General features: G+C 50.3%; 1 protein-coding gene across 3 annotated transcripts in view; it reads right to left on the reverse strand.

The window, feature by feature from the left end:
- The window catches only part of C16H10orf90 (chromosome 16 C10orf90 homolog), a 232496-nt gene that overhangs the window by 17832 nt on the left and 197619 nt on the right, over positions 1-17045 (reverse strand). For 2 of the 3 annotated variants that reach the window (XM_060126529.1, XM_060126530.1), the window contains 3 exons: positions 14083-14373; positions 10834-11018; positions 8541-8718 (listed from right to left, as the gene is read on the reverse strand). In XM_060126529.1, the coding sequence (XP_059982512.1) occupies positions 8541-8718; positions 10834-11018; positions 14083-14373 (654 nt within the window). The remainder of the gene's footprint in view (positions 1-8540; positions 8719-10833; positions 11019-14082; positions 14374-17045) is intronic. The other variant, XM_060126531.1, reaches the window with a different exon arrangement.

Below are 17045 nucleotides of genomic sequence, written 5' to 3' on the forward strand. Positions count from 1 at the left end.
GAGGCAAGCTGGCCACAGACTGTGAAATCGGCACCACAAGCCCACTGCCCAGAGGTTCCCAGGGTCCTCAGTCATCACCTTCTGGAATTGCTGGACCAAAGGGATTCAGATAAGGAGAATAAGACCTCCTTCTCACAGTCCCAGATTCCTGTGGGAAATGGCAGATGGAAACTCCAGTTGGGGTTTCTTTGGCAAAACATGGTAGATATTTTTATAAGCAAACATTCCTAGAGCTATATGTCCAAAGTGGAGTCTCAAGAGTCAGGTAAAAGCATTCCAAGGTCAAAGAAGTTTAGAGAACTTATCAGTGCCCTTGACATACGTGAGCATTGTAAACCTCCCAGAGAACACAGCATACAAAACAATCTGAAGGCATTGGTCTCCCTCGGGAACGCATTCTGGATAGTCTAGGCTTAAGGATGCTGGGGAGAGAAGTGACAATTGCAGAATATTAACGGTTATGATTCGTGCTCAGTTTTCAAAGTATTTGTGGCTGCAGAATGGGACTTTATATATGGATATATAAAACCTGGTGTACTTTCGCCACATTTTCTTAAGAACGTGTGTGTTTGAACAGCAAGTTTAAATCACCCATATAAAGGAAGCGTGACAATGGCTCAAATCGCACTTCACCATAAAAGAGCAACATCTAGAACATGTCTGAAAGGCTAGCTGTTGATGTGCGATTCACTGCTCCAATTTCAGGGTTTCCCAGCATTATCTAGAGCAGGGGTCCCCAACCCCCAGGCTACGGACTGATACCGGTCCGTGGCCTGTTAGGAACCGGGCTGCACAGCAGGAGGTGAGTGGCGGGCGAGCGAGCAAAGCTTCATCTGTAATTACAGCCGCTCCCCATCGCTCGCATTACAGCCTGAGCTCCGCCTCCTGTCAGATCAGCGGCGGCATTAGATTCTCATAGGAGCACGAACCCTGCTGTGGACTGCGCGTGCGAGGGATCTAGGTTGCGCGCTTCTTACGAGAATCTAATGCCTGATGATCTGAGGTGGAGCTGAGGCGGTGATGCTAGCGCTGGGGAGCGGCTGCAGGCACAGATTATCATTAGCTGAGAGGTTTGACTGCACGGAGACCATAATAAATCAATTGCTTGCAGACGCATATCAAAACCCGACACAGCAAGATCCTTTTTGACCCACCTCCCAGAGAAATGGAAATAAAAATAAACAAATGGGACCTAATGAAACTTCAAAGCTTTTCCACAGCAAAGGAAACCATAAACAAGACCAAAAGACAACCCTCAGAATGGGAGAAAATATTTGCAAATGAAGCAACTGACAAAGGATTAATCTCCAAAATTTACAAGCAGCTCATGCAGCTCAATAACAAAAAAACAAACAACCCAATCCAAAAATGGGCAGAAGACCTAAATAGACATTTCTCCAAAGGAGATATACATATTGCCAGCAAACACATGAAAGAATGCTCAACATCACTAATCATTAGAGAAATGCAAATCGGAACTACAATGAGATATCATCTCACACCAGTCAGAATGGCCATCATCAAAAAATCTGCAAACAATAAATGCTGGAGAGGGTGTGGAGAAAAGGGAACACTCGTGCACTGCTGGTGGGAATGTGAATTGGTACAGCCACTATGGAGAACAGTATGGAGGTTCCTTAAAAAACTACAAATAGAACTACCATTTGACCCAGCAATCCCACTACTGGGCATAGACCCTGAGAAAACCATAATTCAAAAAGAGTCATGTACCAAAATGTTCATTGTAGCTCTATTTACAATAGCCAGGAGATGGAAACAACCTAAGTGTCCATCGTCGGATGAATGGCTAGGGAAGATGTGGCACATATATACAATGGAATATTACTCAGCCATAAAAGAAACGAAATTGAGCTATTTGTAATGAGGTGGATGGACCTAGAGTCTGTCATACAGAGTGAAGTAAGTCAGAAAGAAAAAGACAAATATCGTATGCTAACACATATATATGGAATTTAAGAAAAAAAAATATCATGAAGAACCTAGGGGTAAGACAGGAATAAAGACACAGACCTACTAGAGAATGGACTTGAGGATATGGGGAGGGGGAAGGGTAAGCTGTGACAAAGCGAGAGAGTGGCATGGACATATATACACTACCAAAAGTAAAACAGATAGCTAGTGGGAAGCAGCCGCATAGCACAGGGAGATCAGCTCGGTGCTTTGTGACCACCTAGAGCAGTGGGATAGGGAGGGTGGGAGGGAGGGAGACGCAAGAGGGAAGAGATATGGGAACATATGTATATGTATAACTGATTCACTTTGATATAAAGCAGAAAATAGCACACCACTGTAAAGCAATTATACTCCAATAAAGATGTAAAAAAAAAACAAACCCATCAGTGACAAGTGACAATTGGCAAGTGACAATTAAGACGGGACACAAGCAACACACTTCGGGTGTCACTGTCTCCCATCACCCCTAGATGGGACCACCTAGTTGCAGGAAAACAAGCTCAGGGCTCCCACTGATTCTGCATTATCGTGGATTGTATAATTATTTCATTATATATTACAATGTAATAATAATAGAAATAAAGTGCACAATAAATGTAATGTGCTTGAGTCATCCCGAAACCATCCCCCCACCCCCCAGTCTGTGGAAAAATTGCCTTCCACGAAACCAGTCCCTGGTGCCAGAAAGGTTGGGGACCCCTGATTTAGAGAACCACAAAATACCGTGATTTATAGATGATGAATAAACTTTCATTCTGGTTGCCAAGTAGATTTATATCCTTAGTGTCACTGCAAGGTTTATTACTGAACTGCACTGTGGGATAAAAGGGAAATCATTTGGAAAATAAAATCCAGGCAATTGGGAGAGTTCCCATAAAGACATTTTCCCTTAACATTCTACAATTCTGTGTTTAATTATTTTAATTAGAATAAAATAGGTCTACTTCTAATCAACAGACATAGAGTGATCTTTTTTTCCCTCGTTTCTTAGAAAAAGACACAACACGAAACCTTTATCATTGGTCCGAGAAGGACACCAGTAATAGTGTACGTGCAAATATCTCTGAATTAGGGAAACAGTCTTTTAGCTAAATCATGCTTCTTGTTTTCTTTGCAGACTGATGAAGTAACAATTGACTTTTATCTGATAAGCGCATTTAAAATTCCTTTGTGAGTAATATTGGGAGAACTAGGCCCAAATATTTATTCAGAAGATTGATGGAAAAACATTCATGAGATCAGATCAGCACTAACAGGGGCGGTGTGGCCAGTGCTAGCTGCGTGATGAACAGCACATTTTTATTACTGCAGTGACTTCCCCAGCCATCTCATATCTGCTGGGTCGCTTTTCTAGCTACATGCTCAGAGAATGCAAATTAATTTTAATACCTGCTCCAGCCAAAAATCATCAGCGAAAGCAGATCAGCCGGAGAAGGAATTCTGCAGTGCCTTCAGGAGAATTCCGCTCCTCTGCTGGTCTGTGAGTTAAATGGCTGTGCTTGGCTCACCTTGGGAAGTACGGATAACGCAATTCAGATTAAGTTAGGCTGCTTTGCTACACGCGGCAGAGCTTCCCAGAGTGACCTGGTGTGGTGTGTGCCCACTGGCGCTTAGAATCCAGGGAGGTTCTTCTGGCAGTCACATGGCTATAATCCAAAGTGAAAAGGTAAGAAGGTAGACCGTGTAGAGAGATACAAGAGACAGGAGTGCTCCCGGGGAAGAGGTAGGGAGGTGGAGACTGGGTGGGAGCAGTCAGGGAGGGCTTCCTGGAAGAAAGGTTTTCCTGAAGCCATCTTCCTGATGGGTTTCCTACACACTCACAGGTTAAGACGACAATCTGGAAGAGCCAGGAGGACCACGCCAAACATTAGAGGGGACATAAACTGAGATGGAGGCAAGCCAACCCGAGCTGCGTTTGAGCACTGCCCAGCTTTCCTAGTGGCTGCAGCATTGAGTACAGAGCAGCGAGCAGCAGTGATTCCCAGTGAGCAAAGTGCTCAACTGAGAAGTGAAAGTCAGCACGCAGCCCAGGTCATGCATTACAGGAGTCACGGGAAAGAGCCTTGGGGGTAAGATAGTAAGACAGAAGCTAGACTTGAGATGGACTGGGGGGGTTAGGCAGCATGTTGCAGGGCAGAGAGGAAGCGGGACAGACAGGGCTTCTGTCAGGTGGTTTGGGGGCACTGATGGTGAATGTTCCCGGAGATAAAGAAGGACAGCCAATGAGACCAACTGGGACAGGTAGGCAGGTGGGCAAGTCAGGCTGGGAGGGGTCTGGGCTGCAGGGTGAGGATGGAATCCAGGGAGGCTCAAAAGCTGAAGGAGGTGCGGCCCAGGCTGGGGGAGTCGCAGTGAGGGCAGGATCACGCCACAGACTGGTCACCAGGAGATACTGACTGAGCCCCTACCTACGGGTGCTGTACCACCTACTAACTGCAGGTGCTAAACTGCCTACTACCTGGGGGTGCTGTACCTGGTGCTTCCCACGTGCTTTCAGCCCATCCTCCCTCAAATGCATCCTGCCGGGCAGAAGCAATGACTGACTCTGGAACTCTCTAATTCCAGGTTACGGTCAGCCTTTCAACATGACCAATCCCTCCCCCCGGGACCCCAGGAGCTGTGCAGAGACTATGGGGAAGCCCCACCTATGTCCCAGGTAACTCAGGGGACATGGGCAGGTGGAGCCCTGACTGGGGAAGGGGAGAGAGGCCCACAGGTTAGAGAGTCAGTACCTCAGACGCTGAGAACACAGGCCGGCCTCCCGCCCTTCCCCCAGACTCCTTGAGGCTCATCTTCTCCCCATGACTCGGCAGTCACCAGTCCCACCGACCCCATCACCTAGGAACCGCTGCGTCCGTCGCCCTTCGGCACTCCACTGCCTTGCCCTAGACTGCCTTCCTCACGTCTTGCCTGGAGTTACATAGCCTCAACTTTGACGGCAGAACAAGGAGAAACCCAGAAGCAGCATATACAATGCCTGGTAGCCCCTTGGACTCCCCTTCGGCGCTTCTGTCTCCCCCTCTGCTCCCCACCCCCATTTTACGGTCCAGCCATAGCTGATCTGAGCACCCAGCGACCTCTCCCTACAGTGCTTCCACACCCTCCCCCAGCACATCCTGCCCTCCCCACCCTGCCCCACGACGCACCCTCATAGTCTCTCCTCATCCTAATGCAGTACGAGCTCTCCCCCATCAGGACCGTATCCCAAGGTGGGAGCGAGACCACCACCCGTGGTTTGCCATGGCAACCCCCTTTCATGGCACTTAGCAAATTCCAAGGTCATTGCCTCTTTGCCTGTGTGTCCTCCCCAAGAGGTGGGGAGGTCCCTGGGACCAGGGACTGTGGCCGGCACACAGTGGGTTCTCAAGAAGGGTTTGCTAAGAGACGGGTGAAGATGTTCCTCGTGTCACTGCTGGAGCCAAGCCCAGGTGGCCCAGGTGGCTCCTGGACAAGGAAAGAGGCCAGGCATGTGTTGGCTTTGGGAACTCAAGCTACAGAAGATGAGGTATTAGGACAGGCTGGGGCTGTAGGCAGGACCTTTATAACGCTGCTTCCCAGACTCGCTCTGGTCCCAGCTGGTCCTGAAAATCCCCCATCTCCACACAGGGAGCCAACTGAAAACTCACACATGTGAGCATGCACACGCGTGTCCGCACACGTGTGTCACCGCCCCTGTGCCTTAGAGGCTGTTCAGGATTCATCAGCCAACAGGAAGCCGAGCCGGCCCTCTGGCCCTCACTGTAATTGTCCTGGATATCAGGTGCGCGCTTTCCCGGCAGCCCCTCCGCAAGTGGGTGTTTGTCAGCTGCCGGAGGTGCCACCCGAACCTCTCAGGTCTGTGCCAGGCGGGCCCTGATCAGAGGCAGCTATCTCAGCTCGGAAAGCAATCCGAGTCTCCCCTCTAACAGATGTCTTGACACTGTAGCCGGAGCTCGTTCACGAATATGATTTATTAACTAATTTAGCGTGTAAGAAAAACATCTGCATCTTGCTTTTATCATCTTGCCAGCAGACAGGCTGAAGACAAGATGTGTACTGCAGACTCGATTAATGGAGCCTTAAGCACTCCCTGCGCTTGTCCAGAGCTCGCACAAGGCTCTCGTTTCAGAAGTTGTCTGATTGAGCCGACCTAACACAAACAAACACGAGAGTAAACCTCTCATCAACCATAAATACCGCGGGGATCGGAAGAGCGGCCATAAAATCGTGCGCTGAAGCCTGCCCAGAGCATTCTAGTCATCAGGACCGTCTCGGAATTTGGGTAATAAAAAGGTGCCTCGGTTATTTAAGACTATCGACTGGGTCTGATCACCTTTTATTATATACACGATTTTAAGATTTTCATTCAAAGGAATGTGAACATGTAAGGATAATATCTGTTTGGGGCAAAACATCACCACAGGATGATGGAGTGGCTAGAACTGTCTCCCCAAAAAGATATGTTCAAGCCCCCTCCCTTGTATCTGTGACTTGATTTGGAAATAGGGTCTTTGCAGATGTATGCAAGTTAAAATGAGGTCATACTGGATGAGGGTGGACCCTACTCCAATGACTGGTGCCCTTATAAGAGGAAATTTGGACACAAAGACACACAGACACAAGGGAGACAAAGGCGGGGATTAGAATGACGCATCTATAAGCCAACCAATGCCAAGGAATGCTAGAAGCTGCCAGAAGCTTCTGGAGCGAGCAGAGGGGCATAGGATGGATTCTCCCTCTGAGCTTCAGGAAGGACTCGGTCCTGTGGACACCTGGATTTTGGATTTCTGGCCTCCAGACTACGAGAGAATCAAGTTCTGTTACCTTAGCCACCCACCCAGTCTAGGGTCATTTCTTCCAGCAGCCCTAGGAAATGGATACAGATGACCAAGGCAGCTTCCCTCTGATATTTGAGATGATGATATTCCAGGACACTGAGGCCCACGGTGTGGCACGGCCGGAAGGCAGCTGGCCCAGGGGACGAGCAGGAATGGCCCCACGCATAACAAGTTCCCAAATGTCCACGCGTCTCCATTTTTTTCTACACAAAGTGACGGGAGCTGACCGAAAAGGAAGACTCTTAGACACCATTTTTTGTGTATACGTATGTTGAGCTCTAACGTGACACTGTTTTATATTTGTTGACAACACATTTGTTTATCTAACCATTTTCATCAAGCAGGATCTTCAAAAACGTGGAGGCCAAGTGGCCCACACACCACGGGCACCCTGGCAGCCCTCCCCAGAACAAGCCTGGACACTGAGGGCCCTGGGGGGACCCCCGGTTGTAACTGGCACTTGGTGCCTCACGGCAACCTGAGAAATCTGTACCCGAACCCAGACTGCTCTCTGTTGAGCCAGAAACTAAGGAGCCGCCAGAGAACACACCCAAATAGTCTATAGCTGCCAATCGGCTTCCAAAGCCGATGAGAGACACATTTTCAAGCAGGGAAAGTCTTTGCACGTGTATTTTGTTGATTTCCTTTTCTTAGCATCCTGGGAAGTGTTACTGGGGCTGAGGAGCAGGTGTACTACTAAATCCTTCACCGTGAGAAGGATGCATTCAAGTTTGCCCTTTCTGGGGTCTTGGACGACTCCCCCAGCAGAACTGCGGGGGGCGGGGGGGGACCTAGCCTGCCCGTGGTTAACAGGAATCCTATTCCAACCCCTCTGTCCTCTGTCCCCCCCATCCCCCCTGTAAGATCTTGGTAATATTTGCTAAGCTGCATTTTATTGAATATGGTTATTTCCCCAGAGGACTTTTATTCAGAATTAGACCCATGATTTCACCTCCTGGGGGCCGGAACATTTTCCTAGGAAGAAAGATCTTGTTCGTCTATCCAAAGAAATAAAACGGAGGTTTCCCCAGGCCTGCAGATTTTAAGATTTGAGTTGGCAGGCCATCAGAATGTGCTCCCATGTCCCCATCTGTGCCCTTGTCTCTTCTTATTCTCGCTGGTTTAATAGTCTGTTTATAAGCTCCACGAAGAAAGGACGGAGGCCAGCCTTGCTTACTGCACTCTCCCCAGCTCCCAGCACGGAGCCTGGCCCAGAGAAGGGGTCTGGCCCAGAGAAGGGGCCTGGTAACGACTTCTCCAGTGAGTCAATGAGCGCTGCCCTTGCAGGGTCAGTGCGACACCGGCCTCCTGGCGCTTGGCAAGCTGGCCATCCCTTCTCTGAGCTCACGGCTGGAAAGGGGTTTCAAGATGATGAATGTTGATATAGACAAACTGGAGTCAACCTCTCACCCCGAGACCTGTTTTGCAATCTATCAAGGGCAAAGGGCACCTCTTGCAAATATCTGTTAAGAAGCCAAGAATCTGAGCCGGCTGCCCTGGGCTGCTACTTTGCCAGCTAAAAGGGTAAATTTGGGTCCCAAGTTATCTCTGCTGAGTCCAGTGCCCGTACACGATCTCTCAGGACGGGCTGGCTTCCGGGGCAGGCTGTATGACCCTGAGGTTTGGGTACTTGGGCGAACATGAGTCCTGCACAGGGCAGGGGCACCATCTGGACCACCGGCCTGGGTGAAGGTCGCCGCCCCAGGATCTGGCAGTCTCGCCAGCCCTCCCGAGCCACCTGTAGCTTACCGCTAAGAGGGTGGGGAACGGTGAACTGCTTCTTATTGGCGCGGACAGGAAGGAGACTCTGCTTCTGGCCCAGGCTCTCCTTCTGCTGGGCTTTTCTCTGCTGTACCATGTGTTCTAGCTTCTTCAGACGTTCTTGCGAGCGAGAAATGAACTGAGGTTTGCGGACTTCCAGGGCCTCCTAAGAGGAGCCAGGAAAGCATTTTCTTTTTAAGAGAAATGACGCAGAAAGGCAACACACCTGTCTGATTGGGTCGAGAGGCTGATGCATGAGCACATCCCAATTTCCTCCCAACACCTCATGGAAAGATGGCAACAGACACGTTGGTAACATAGGTCTCAGTCAGCACCAGGGGCCCCACTGCAGCACGACTGACAGTCACCAGCAGCAAATTGTGAGTGCAAAGGCACACCTCCGCCTGTTCCTTCTCCTCCCTGTCAATTAATCCATTTCCAAAATCTGAATGCCCTAAATTCCATATTCCAAAGCGACACAGGTGGGAGAGGAATGGAGGCGTTCCGAGGCAGCTGCTTCTGCAGGGAGCTGGATGCCTTAAGAAGCACAGAACCAGATCCTCCTCCCAGCATGAAGCATGTGTCTTTTCAGGAGAAACACTAATCATAGCTAACGGAAACAGCTTCTCCTCCCAGGAAGAAAGAGCCGGCAGGAGAGCTCTGCCTTTGCAGAATGGTTCTGCAAGCTCCATAGGGGAGGTCAGAATTCCTGTATTTCCTCTTCGGCCTCAGCTCTCACCGCATCCACCACTGTGCATGGACGAAGCCCCTAACACAGATTTACTGAAAAGGGATAACCACCGCTGACGCACTCTGCTCTGTGCTAGACACTAAGCTCAACGCTTTATGTCTATTTGTTGTCTGAGGATCCCCGCATTGATTCTGGAAGGCAGATACATTTATCCCCATTTGACAGAGGCAAAAACTGAGGCTCGTCGTCATTTGGTAGATGGCCTGGCGACCCTCAGCTGTGGGTGTCCCATGCTTTTCCCACCCTGCCTTTCACTGTCTTAACCTATATTCCTCACAGACCGCTGTTCAAGTTGATCCCCTGCCTGGAGTACCACCCCCAGCTACACCCATCGGCTCAAGTCTCGGTTCTCCCGGTAAACTGCCAGGTCTCCCTGTTCAGCCTGAGCTTGCTGGTCCTTCACGGGCCGCCCCGCGCGAGTGATTCACGCACACGTGTTGTCATGCTGGGCCGTGAGCTCCCGGATGGCAGGTGCCCTATCTCCTCCACATCGCATCCCTTACAGCCACTGCCCAGCTCTGCAAATAGCAGGTGCTCGGCACAGGCCCTCTGGAGGTGCTAAACGTGCTAGACAGCGTGAACGTCCTCTGCCTCATTCCTCTCCCAGCCCTCGGGGAGCTCAGGGTTTCCAGGGAGAGGGTGGCGCGGGCTCCATCCGTGTCGTGTTCGCGCCCCTAGCTGCTGTGCCAGGAAAGGAGTCTCTTGGCCGGTTGGCCTCCAAGGCGCCAGCCCCAGGTCCCGGGCACGGGTCACTGGGGCCTGGAGAGATGGCCCCTGGGGACGGCACGTGGGCCCAGGCGTGGCTGCTGCCCCGGCTGCCCGCCCTGAGGATGGAGGCCCCAGCTGCTTTGGGAGCACGTGAGTCTCTCGCGGCGGGACCACCTGGCGGACGGGGGCGCAGGGCCGGCAGGTGGAGCCTGCGCACACCAGCAGAGCTGCTGACACGCAGCGTGCGCCCCCGAAGGCGCAGCTGGCTTGCTCCGGATGGTCTGTCCTTCTAATCTTTATACCTACGTATTCTTTGAACTTTAAAAAATGTGTACATATTACTTCTACAATTGGGGAAGGACACAGAATGAGAGGTTCCATACGCTTGAACTCAAGGCCATGACTTTGGGACTTCCTTAGTCTTTCAAAGGCTTATGTCCTTATCTGAAGATAGGGCTGTAGGGACTCCTGCCTCACGGGGGCGCCATGAGGATGCAAGGCCCTGACGCCCATGAAGTGACCCTCTCCGTGTCTGGGTACCAGAAAGCTCTCAACAAATGCTGTCATTGCTCCAATCACGGTCACTACTGATGTTATGCGATCCCCATCCTAGCCTGGGGGAGTAGACATCATCATCTCCTTACTCACATGGTGGAACAGAGGCCCAGAGAGGTTAGGGGACCTGCCCAGAGTCACACAGCCACCAGGAAGCTGAGTCATGTCTCCAGCCTCAGAAGCAGAAGTGAGGTCATGTGCCCACAGGCTCCCCGGGAGAAGTCTCCCCTTGGTGGGAATCACGCCGGGATGCACGGAAGGCCTTACCTGCAAGGTCAAGGAGCTTGTGGGCATTTGCGGGCTCTTGGAACAGTCTTCCGGCAGGTCGTGGGTCTCTGGTCCCTGGGGGGTTTCTGGCTCAGTGGGCGCTGGCTCGGGCTCGGGCGTGGTGGGCTGCTCACTCTTCTTGCATTCCTTTATTTTAACAACCAAGTCACAGCACGTGTAATCTCCTGGGAGAGAAGATTAGAATTCCATTTAGAGAGCGCCCAGTGATTTTCTCCTGGTTCCTCAAGGCCATGAGACACAGAAGACAATTTTGAAAATAGAAACACCAGTGGGTTATTAATGGGCCTCGTTAAGCCCACGAGATCACGCCTCATCACAGACGCCCAGCTGCCCTGGTCACGGGGAGGCATGTTCGTAGGCAGCCAGACCTTGAGACTGGCTAGTGATGCCGTGGAGGTATTCCCTTGGCTTCTGACGTTCAAAATGCCTTTGCTCCCGATGCAAAGAAACTTTTTCTATTCTGCGCTTCCTATTACGTGTGTCCTGTACAATTATTTCAGTTGGGTTGTTTGGGGACCGTGTATTAATTTACCTTATCTTTGCTACGCTAATGATGTAAGACAGAGGAACGGTGTTCAATTATCTCTCCCTCCCCTTAATCTACCAGAGACTAGCTCTGGCTTTACATTCATAATTGGAACTCTCTCTGTCTCAGCGCGGGACTGGGCTCCATCCTGAAGCCATTTTGACACTCCTTGGTGGAAGAGATCAGAGGATGAGTTCATGCCACAGCATTTCGGGCAGGGCTGCCTTTGGGGCGGTGAAAGTGGGCGATTCATACGTATTCACTTAGCCCTCACTGACCAACTGCTCCACTTGGAACACAGGGTCTGTCCCAGCCCACTCTTCCCATCTGGGCTCCCTGACTCCCCTCACCACACGAGCCCTAACCACAGCCTTACCAACCCTCTCCGGTTCTGAGACTCACGAGTGGTCCCCTCACTCCTCGTACACATGCCTTCCCATCTCCACGAAGCCCCTTTGGTGCCCACCCAGTGACCTCCTACCTCTAGGCTGAGTTTTTCAGGAAAACGCCCCCTCCTGCCTCCTCTGTGTACCTGCCGTGGAGCACACTTCACACACTCAGCAGCATCAGTGGGCCCGTCACAGGATGCTTTAACCCCTTGAGGGCTGGACCGTGTCATGCTCACCATGCCTCTCTCCACACTGCCAGCCCAGGTGCCCAGAAGCAGCTAGTTCTGTTGGGCGTGGAGAGGTGGCCACAGGGCGCATCTCCACGGTCCCATGAATGTCCTAACTGACCCCCCATTATAACCTCTGCCATTCACACCCAGATCCTCTGTGGTCTGGACCAGCTGTCCTGTCTCCACCCCAAATCCATCAATGCTCCCTACTACCTACAAGCCCTACAAGGAAAGCAGACTTCTCATGGCTCGTTCATGGTGGGTGTTGCCCTCCAGCTACCGATTTTGATGCTCTACCAACAACATGCTGCTTACAGGTTCGCAAATCCTTCTCCTTGTTCTTCTAAGCATTTGCTCCAGTTTTTTTCTGGAGATTTCCCTGTTGCCTCCCCATCCCTGCTTCAGGCCTAACCACTAACCCAGATATCTGTCCCCCAACCCCCTACGGCTAGAGCTAATTACACTTTCTGTGGTACTGTTTCCACCTCTTGTGAACCTTTATTCCAGCTCACCCTATACTCAGGGAAGCCACGGTTTCCTCCCATCCTTCCCCTCCACAGATCCGGCGACGCAAGGGCAGTCCTGACACACTCATCTTCTCCATTACTCACGACAAAGCTTTGTCCATTATCTTCAAAGTCTCTACTACTGTGGCCAGTCCTCCCCAGCGGCATGGTCTGTACTCATCTCTAGCCAGTCTCAGCCTCCCTGCCTGGCCCTCTCCCATCCGGCCTCCACATTGTCCAGGAGACAATCACCTTCAGAGCAAATCTAATTAGGTCTCTTCCCCTTCAAGGACTTGGCCCAGGCTTCAGTCCAGACTCTTTTAGTGGATTTATACGGACCTTCCAACTCGACCCACGGGACCCTGGATTCACACTAGCCCCCCCCTCCACCCCTGCACTCCGGTCCCCTGGACCCCTAATGAGTCATGCTCTTTCCATCCATCCTTTGTTTTGTGTGTGCTTTTCCCTCAGCCTGCGATGCTCTTCACCTTAGGGTCTGATTTTTAAACCTCTAATCAGTTTTCAAGTTCTTTCTCAAAATCATTTCCTTGAGGAAGGTGTCTCTGTCCAGCCCCTCCTTGCAGCATCTGGGGCCATCCTCAGCTTCCTGATGGCTCATCGCAGGCACAGTTACAACCCCGATGTCTCCGGTACCGGACTGAGAGCACCTGGAGGGCAGGAAGCACCGTGCACAGTGCCTGGCACACAGTAGGTGTTTAATAAATGCTTCTTTGATGGTATACAGTGGGTATTCAATACATACTCCTTTAATGTATTGATGAATAATGAGCTAGAGATTCACTTGGGTTTCAGGAAAAAACGTTTTTCTCAATTACCATAAATATTTTAACTTTTATAATCCAAAGCTCTATAATCTTTTCCTTTCTGTCCTTATCCACAGCTCTTTGGGAAAATCTTTAGAGTGATAGGAAATCTAAATTTTCCTCTGTTATAACTGGGCACCACAGATCTTTTTTCTATTTTATTCCTATGTTTTTTTATATATCAATGGTCGCTGCAATATTCGTAGGGGTCAGCCACTTGGCCTTTAGAGAAATGATGGCCTGGTTTGACTTCTGTGAGAGGCTGAGACGGGGACCTATCTTCAAGGCACTGTGAGGTCAGTGCGCTCTGTTTGTTGAGAGCCTGGCACATGTGGGGTCTCCACGCCCCGGCCGTTATCCTGGCCAGTCAGTTACTGAGGACCACCCTCAGTCTGGCGCACCCGCTGCCTTCAGGGCAGCCACCCCGGGTCTCAACTGTTCCCTAACGAGGCCCGAGAACCTGCCGGGCACCTGGGAGTGGCCTTCTTCTCAGCTTCAGGCAATGCTGGCCTCGTACACAGTAGGGCTGGGATCTCCTGACCCAGGCAGTGCTGTCTTCTCGCTGCTTGGGAGGTAGAACTTGCCCACTATTTAAACCTGCTGGTCCTGCTTCTTCTCTGCTTGTACAGTTGGAGAAAAGGCAGATTCCTAAGGGAAGCTCAAGTGAACCAGGGCCCAGGAAGACCCTGCACCATGTTCCCTATGAAGATGAAGGAAGAATCATCTCAGCCCTATACCTCCCTCGCTCCTTACCTTCCAGGAACTCTCTTTCTGTCTGAACACTGCGGTCTTCCTGCAGAGATGTGCATAAACCTTGGAAGGGGCAAAGGGACCCAGGTAAAGGGAAGCTGAGTTTCGGGACGCTTTGCTGTTGACTCTCTGCGGGTTCAGAGAGGTCACTAGACTGACAGCTGTTGCTTGGAGAGCTAGACCCATCAGGAAGGGGATCTTTAACCAGCTTCTGTTCCACTGGGGAAGCAGACACAGTCACGTGTGCTCCCTCTTGTTGCTTCTCGCGGCTTCCAGAAAATACTTTTGGTTCTACTAAAAATAAAATGAGAATTGTGCTCAAAACATCTGATGAGCCCGCGTCTAACGTGCTGACTTCTGCACGCCACGCTCTCCCAGAGACAGGCAGATGGGCTGCAGTGCTGCCTCGAGGGGACAGGCGTCATCGATGCCGACGTGCATGTGCTCACCCAGCAACGACATGTGGTCACCAGTTCTGGCCAGATGTCCCCGGGGTTCACTCGGGAGCCCCTCTACATGCACTGCTCTCATGCACGTGGCTCTGAAGAGACCGTGCTCCCTGGTACCCTTAGGAGCTCAAAAGACCTTCCAGACGGTAGATAATTGACTGGGTGGTTTAGCACCTTGACTCTGGAGGAAGATACCTTGGGTTCAAATCCCCCCTCCACCACTTATATGCTATCGGGCCTCATCTATAAAATTGAGATAATACTATAACAAGGTAATAATGTTAAATATTATGTTTAATTTTAATATATTTATTTTTATAATAAATCTACCTATTTAAATAATAAGTAATATATTTATGGAATGTATATAATCATATTTTATATGATAAACCATGTAAGCATATTATTAATATAAATACTAAATGTTAAAATCAAGGTAATACTATAACAAAATAATGATCCAGCTAAGGTGTTTAGCACAGTACCTGATACACAGTAAACATTTAATAAATGTCCATTATCATTATTATTCCAGAAACAATGATGCTGGGTTACGTCCTATGGCAAGTGCAGATGCAGGATGTAATTTATCAGCTGTCTGTGCTCAGCTCTAATAACGCAGTGGGTCTAAAAGGTGTACAACGTGTTGCTTGTTGCCACATTGTAATATCAAAGGTCTGGAAACCACCTTGTGCTCATCAGCAGGAGACCGTTAAATAAATTACAGCACTTCCCTGCTTCGCAGCAGCGAAACAGAATAAGACACATGCTCCTGGGTAGAGGGGGAATCATCTCTAAGATTCACTATCAAGTGAACAGAGTGGGCAGTGTGTCAGATCCGCTTCCCCAGTCAGTGCTTATCTGCTCAGAACATCTCTGGAAGGACCCCAAAGACCCTGGGAACTGGACTGTCTTGGGAGAGGGCAACTCAGGACCAGGAACTGGGGGCGGGAGAGAGACTTGCTTTTCACACTTTGCCTGTGTGGTACTCTTTGCTTTTGCTTTCTTTCTTTTTCTTTTGGAATACTCTATAAAGTTTTAAAAGTTATTCACTTTAAACAAGGCAGTGACTCTTGACCAGGTGTCATCTCCTCCCTATGCTGAGGCCACCTAAGGGGAGACAGGCACGGCTGCCGGTGGGGGTGGGACGCATCCAGACCTCCTGCGTACGGGGGGCAGAAAAATGGTCCTGGGAACCACTGGAATAATCGAGATTCTTGGAAGATTCTCATCATATTTTCTGAGATGTCTTGTACACAAAAAGGAAACGAACCCATGACTACCAGGCACTGATTAGAGTGGTGACTTCTCTTAAAATGCCAGTTGTCTGCAATTCCTTCCAGCCTCTCTGTCCCTGAGTCCTGGCATCCCAGCCAGTGAGGATAGGCTGAGCATGGTGAGGCTGATGCTTGGAGGGGCTGGGGTCCCACAGGTTTCCTTTCAACAGCCACAACCTCCATTCTCTTCTCTAAAACGCGATACCCACTGGGTTGATATTCTATAGCTCAACTATAGCTCAACTACTCACTAGCTAAGCTACTCAACTAGCTCCAGCAAACTCACCTACTCAGAGCTGAGCTAGGCTCTAGGACGTAAACCAAAACCAACCAAAAGATCTGCCCAACAGTCATGAATTCCCTCTATTAAACTCTCATCTTTGACTCAGAGACGAGCTCCCTGGACCATCACACGGTGCTTCTCTGTGCTCCTCCAAAGCTCATTTTTTGTTGTGAAATGTATTATATTTGTAATTAAAGATATTAGAGCACCTATGAGCCTCCTAGATTAAGAAGCAGAACTTTCCCTGGGCTTCAGCTTTCCTATCTGAGCCCCTTCTGGATCATACTCACCCAGACAGAACCACGTGCCTAGATTTCGTGTTGCCTGACTCACTGCTTTTGTCTATAATGTTCCCACCTATGTAAGTATCCATAAACAATATACTTTCAATACCAAAAATCTGAACAGCAAGCACAAAGCCAGCTGTTTTAAGGTAAAGACATCACTGTATCCGTTAGGAAAAAAGCTTTCAGGAGAAGAGAGTTCAGCATCTCAGGGCCATTGCTTCCCTGAGACTTGATGGGGTGTGATTCTGGGGAAGGTAGTGCTGAGCCGTGAATGAGTCCTGAAAACGAGGGGCTGACCACAGTCAGGGCGTCAGGCGGGGCTGGCGGGCAGCAGTACAATCAGGGCAGCGGGCTGGCTGGATTTTCTGTTCCTGACCTCACCATGTCCAACTGCAGACCTCAGGGCGAAGTTCCAGCAGGGCGCTGCTCTGCGCTGAAATGTGGGCCCTGAGCTGCCCCAAGTGCAGGGCAGGGAGGGGAGAATGGAGACCTCACCGACACAGCATCAAGACCAGCCAAGAAGAGACTTGGATCTGGGGACAGGCAAGGGCACCCCCAGCGCACGCAGACCCTTAGCACAAAAAGAGGAAAAGCTGCCCAAGCCTCGAGACAAGGTGCCTCCACGGGCCAGAAGTGTCACAATGAGCCCATTTGATAGAAAAAGACCCTT

This window comes from Lagenorhynchus albirostris, chromosome 16 (assembly GCF_949774975.1).
Source record: "Lagenorhynchus albirostris chromosome 16, mLagAlb1.1, whole genome shotgun sequence".
Lineage (NCBI taxonomy): Eukaryota > Metazoa > Chordata > Mammalia > Artiodactyla > Delphinidae > Lagenorhynchus > Lagenorhynchus albirostris.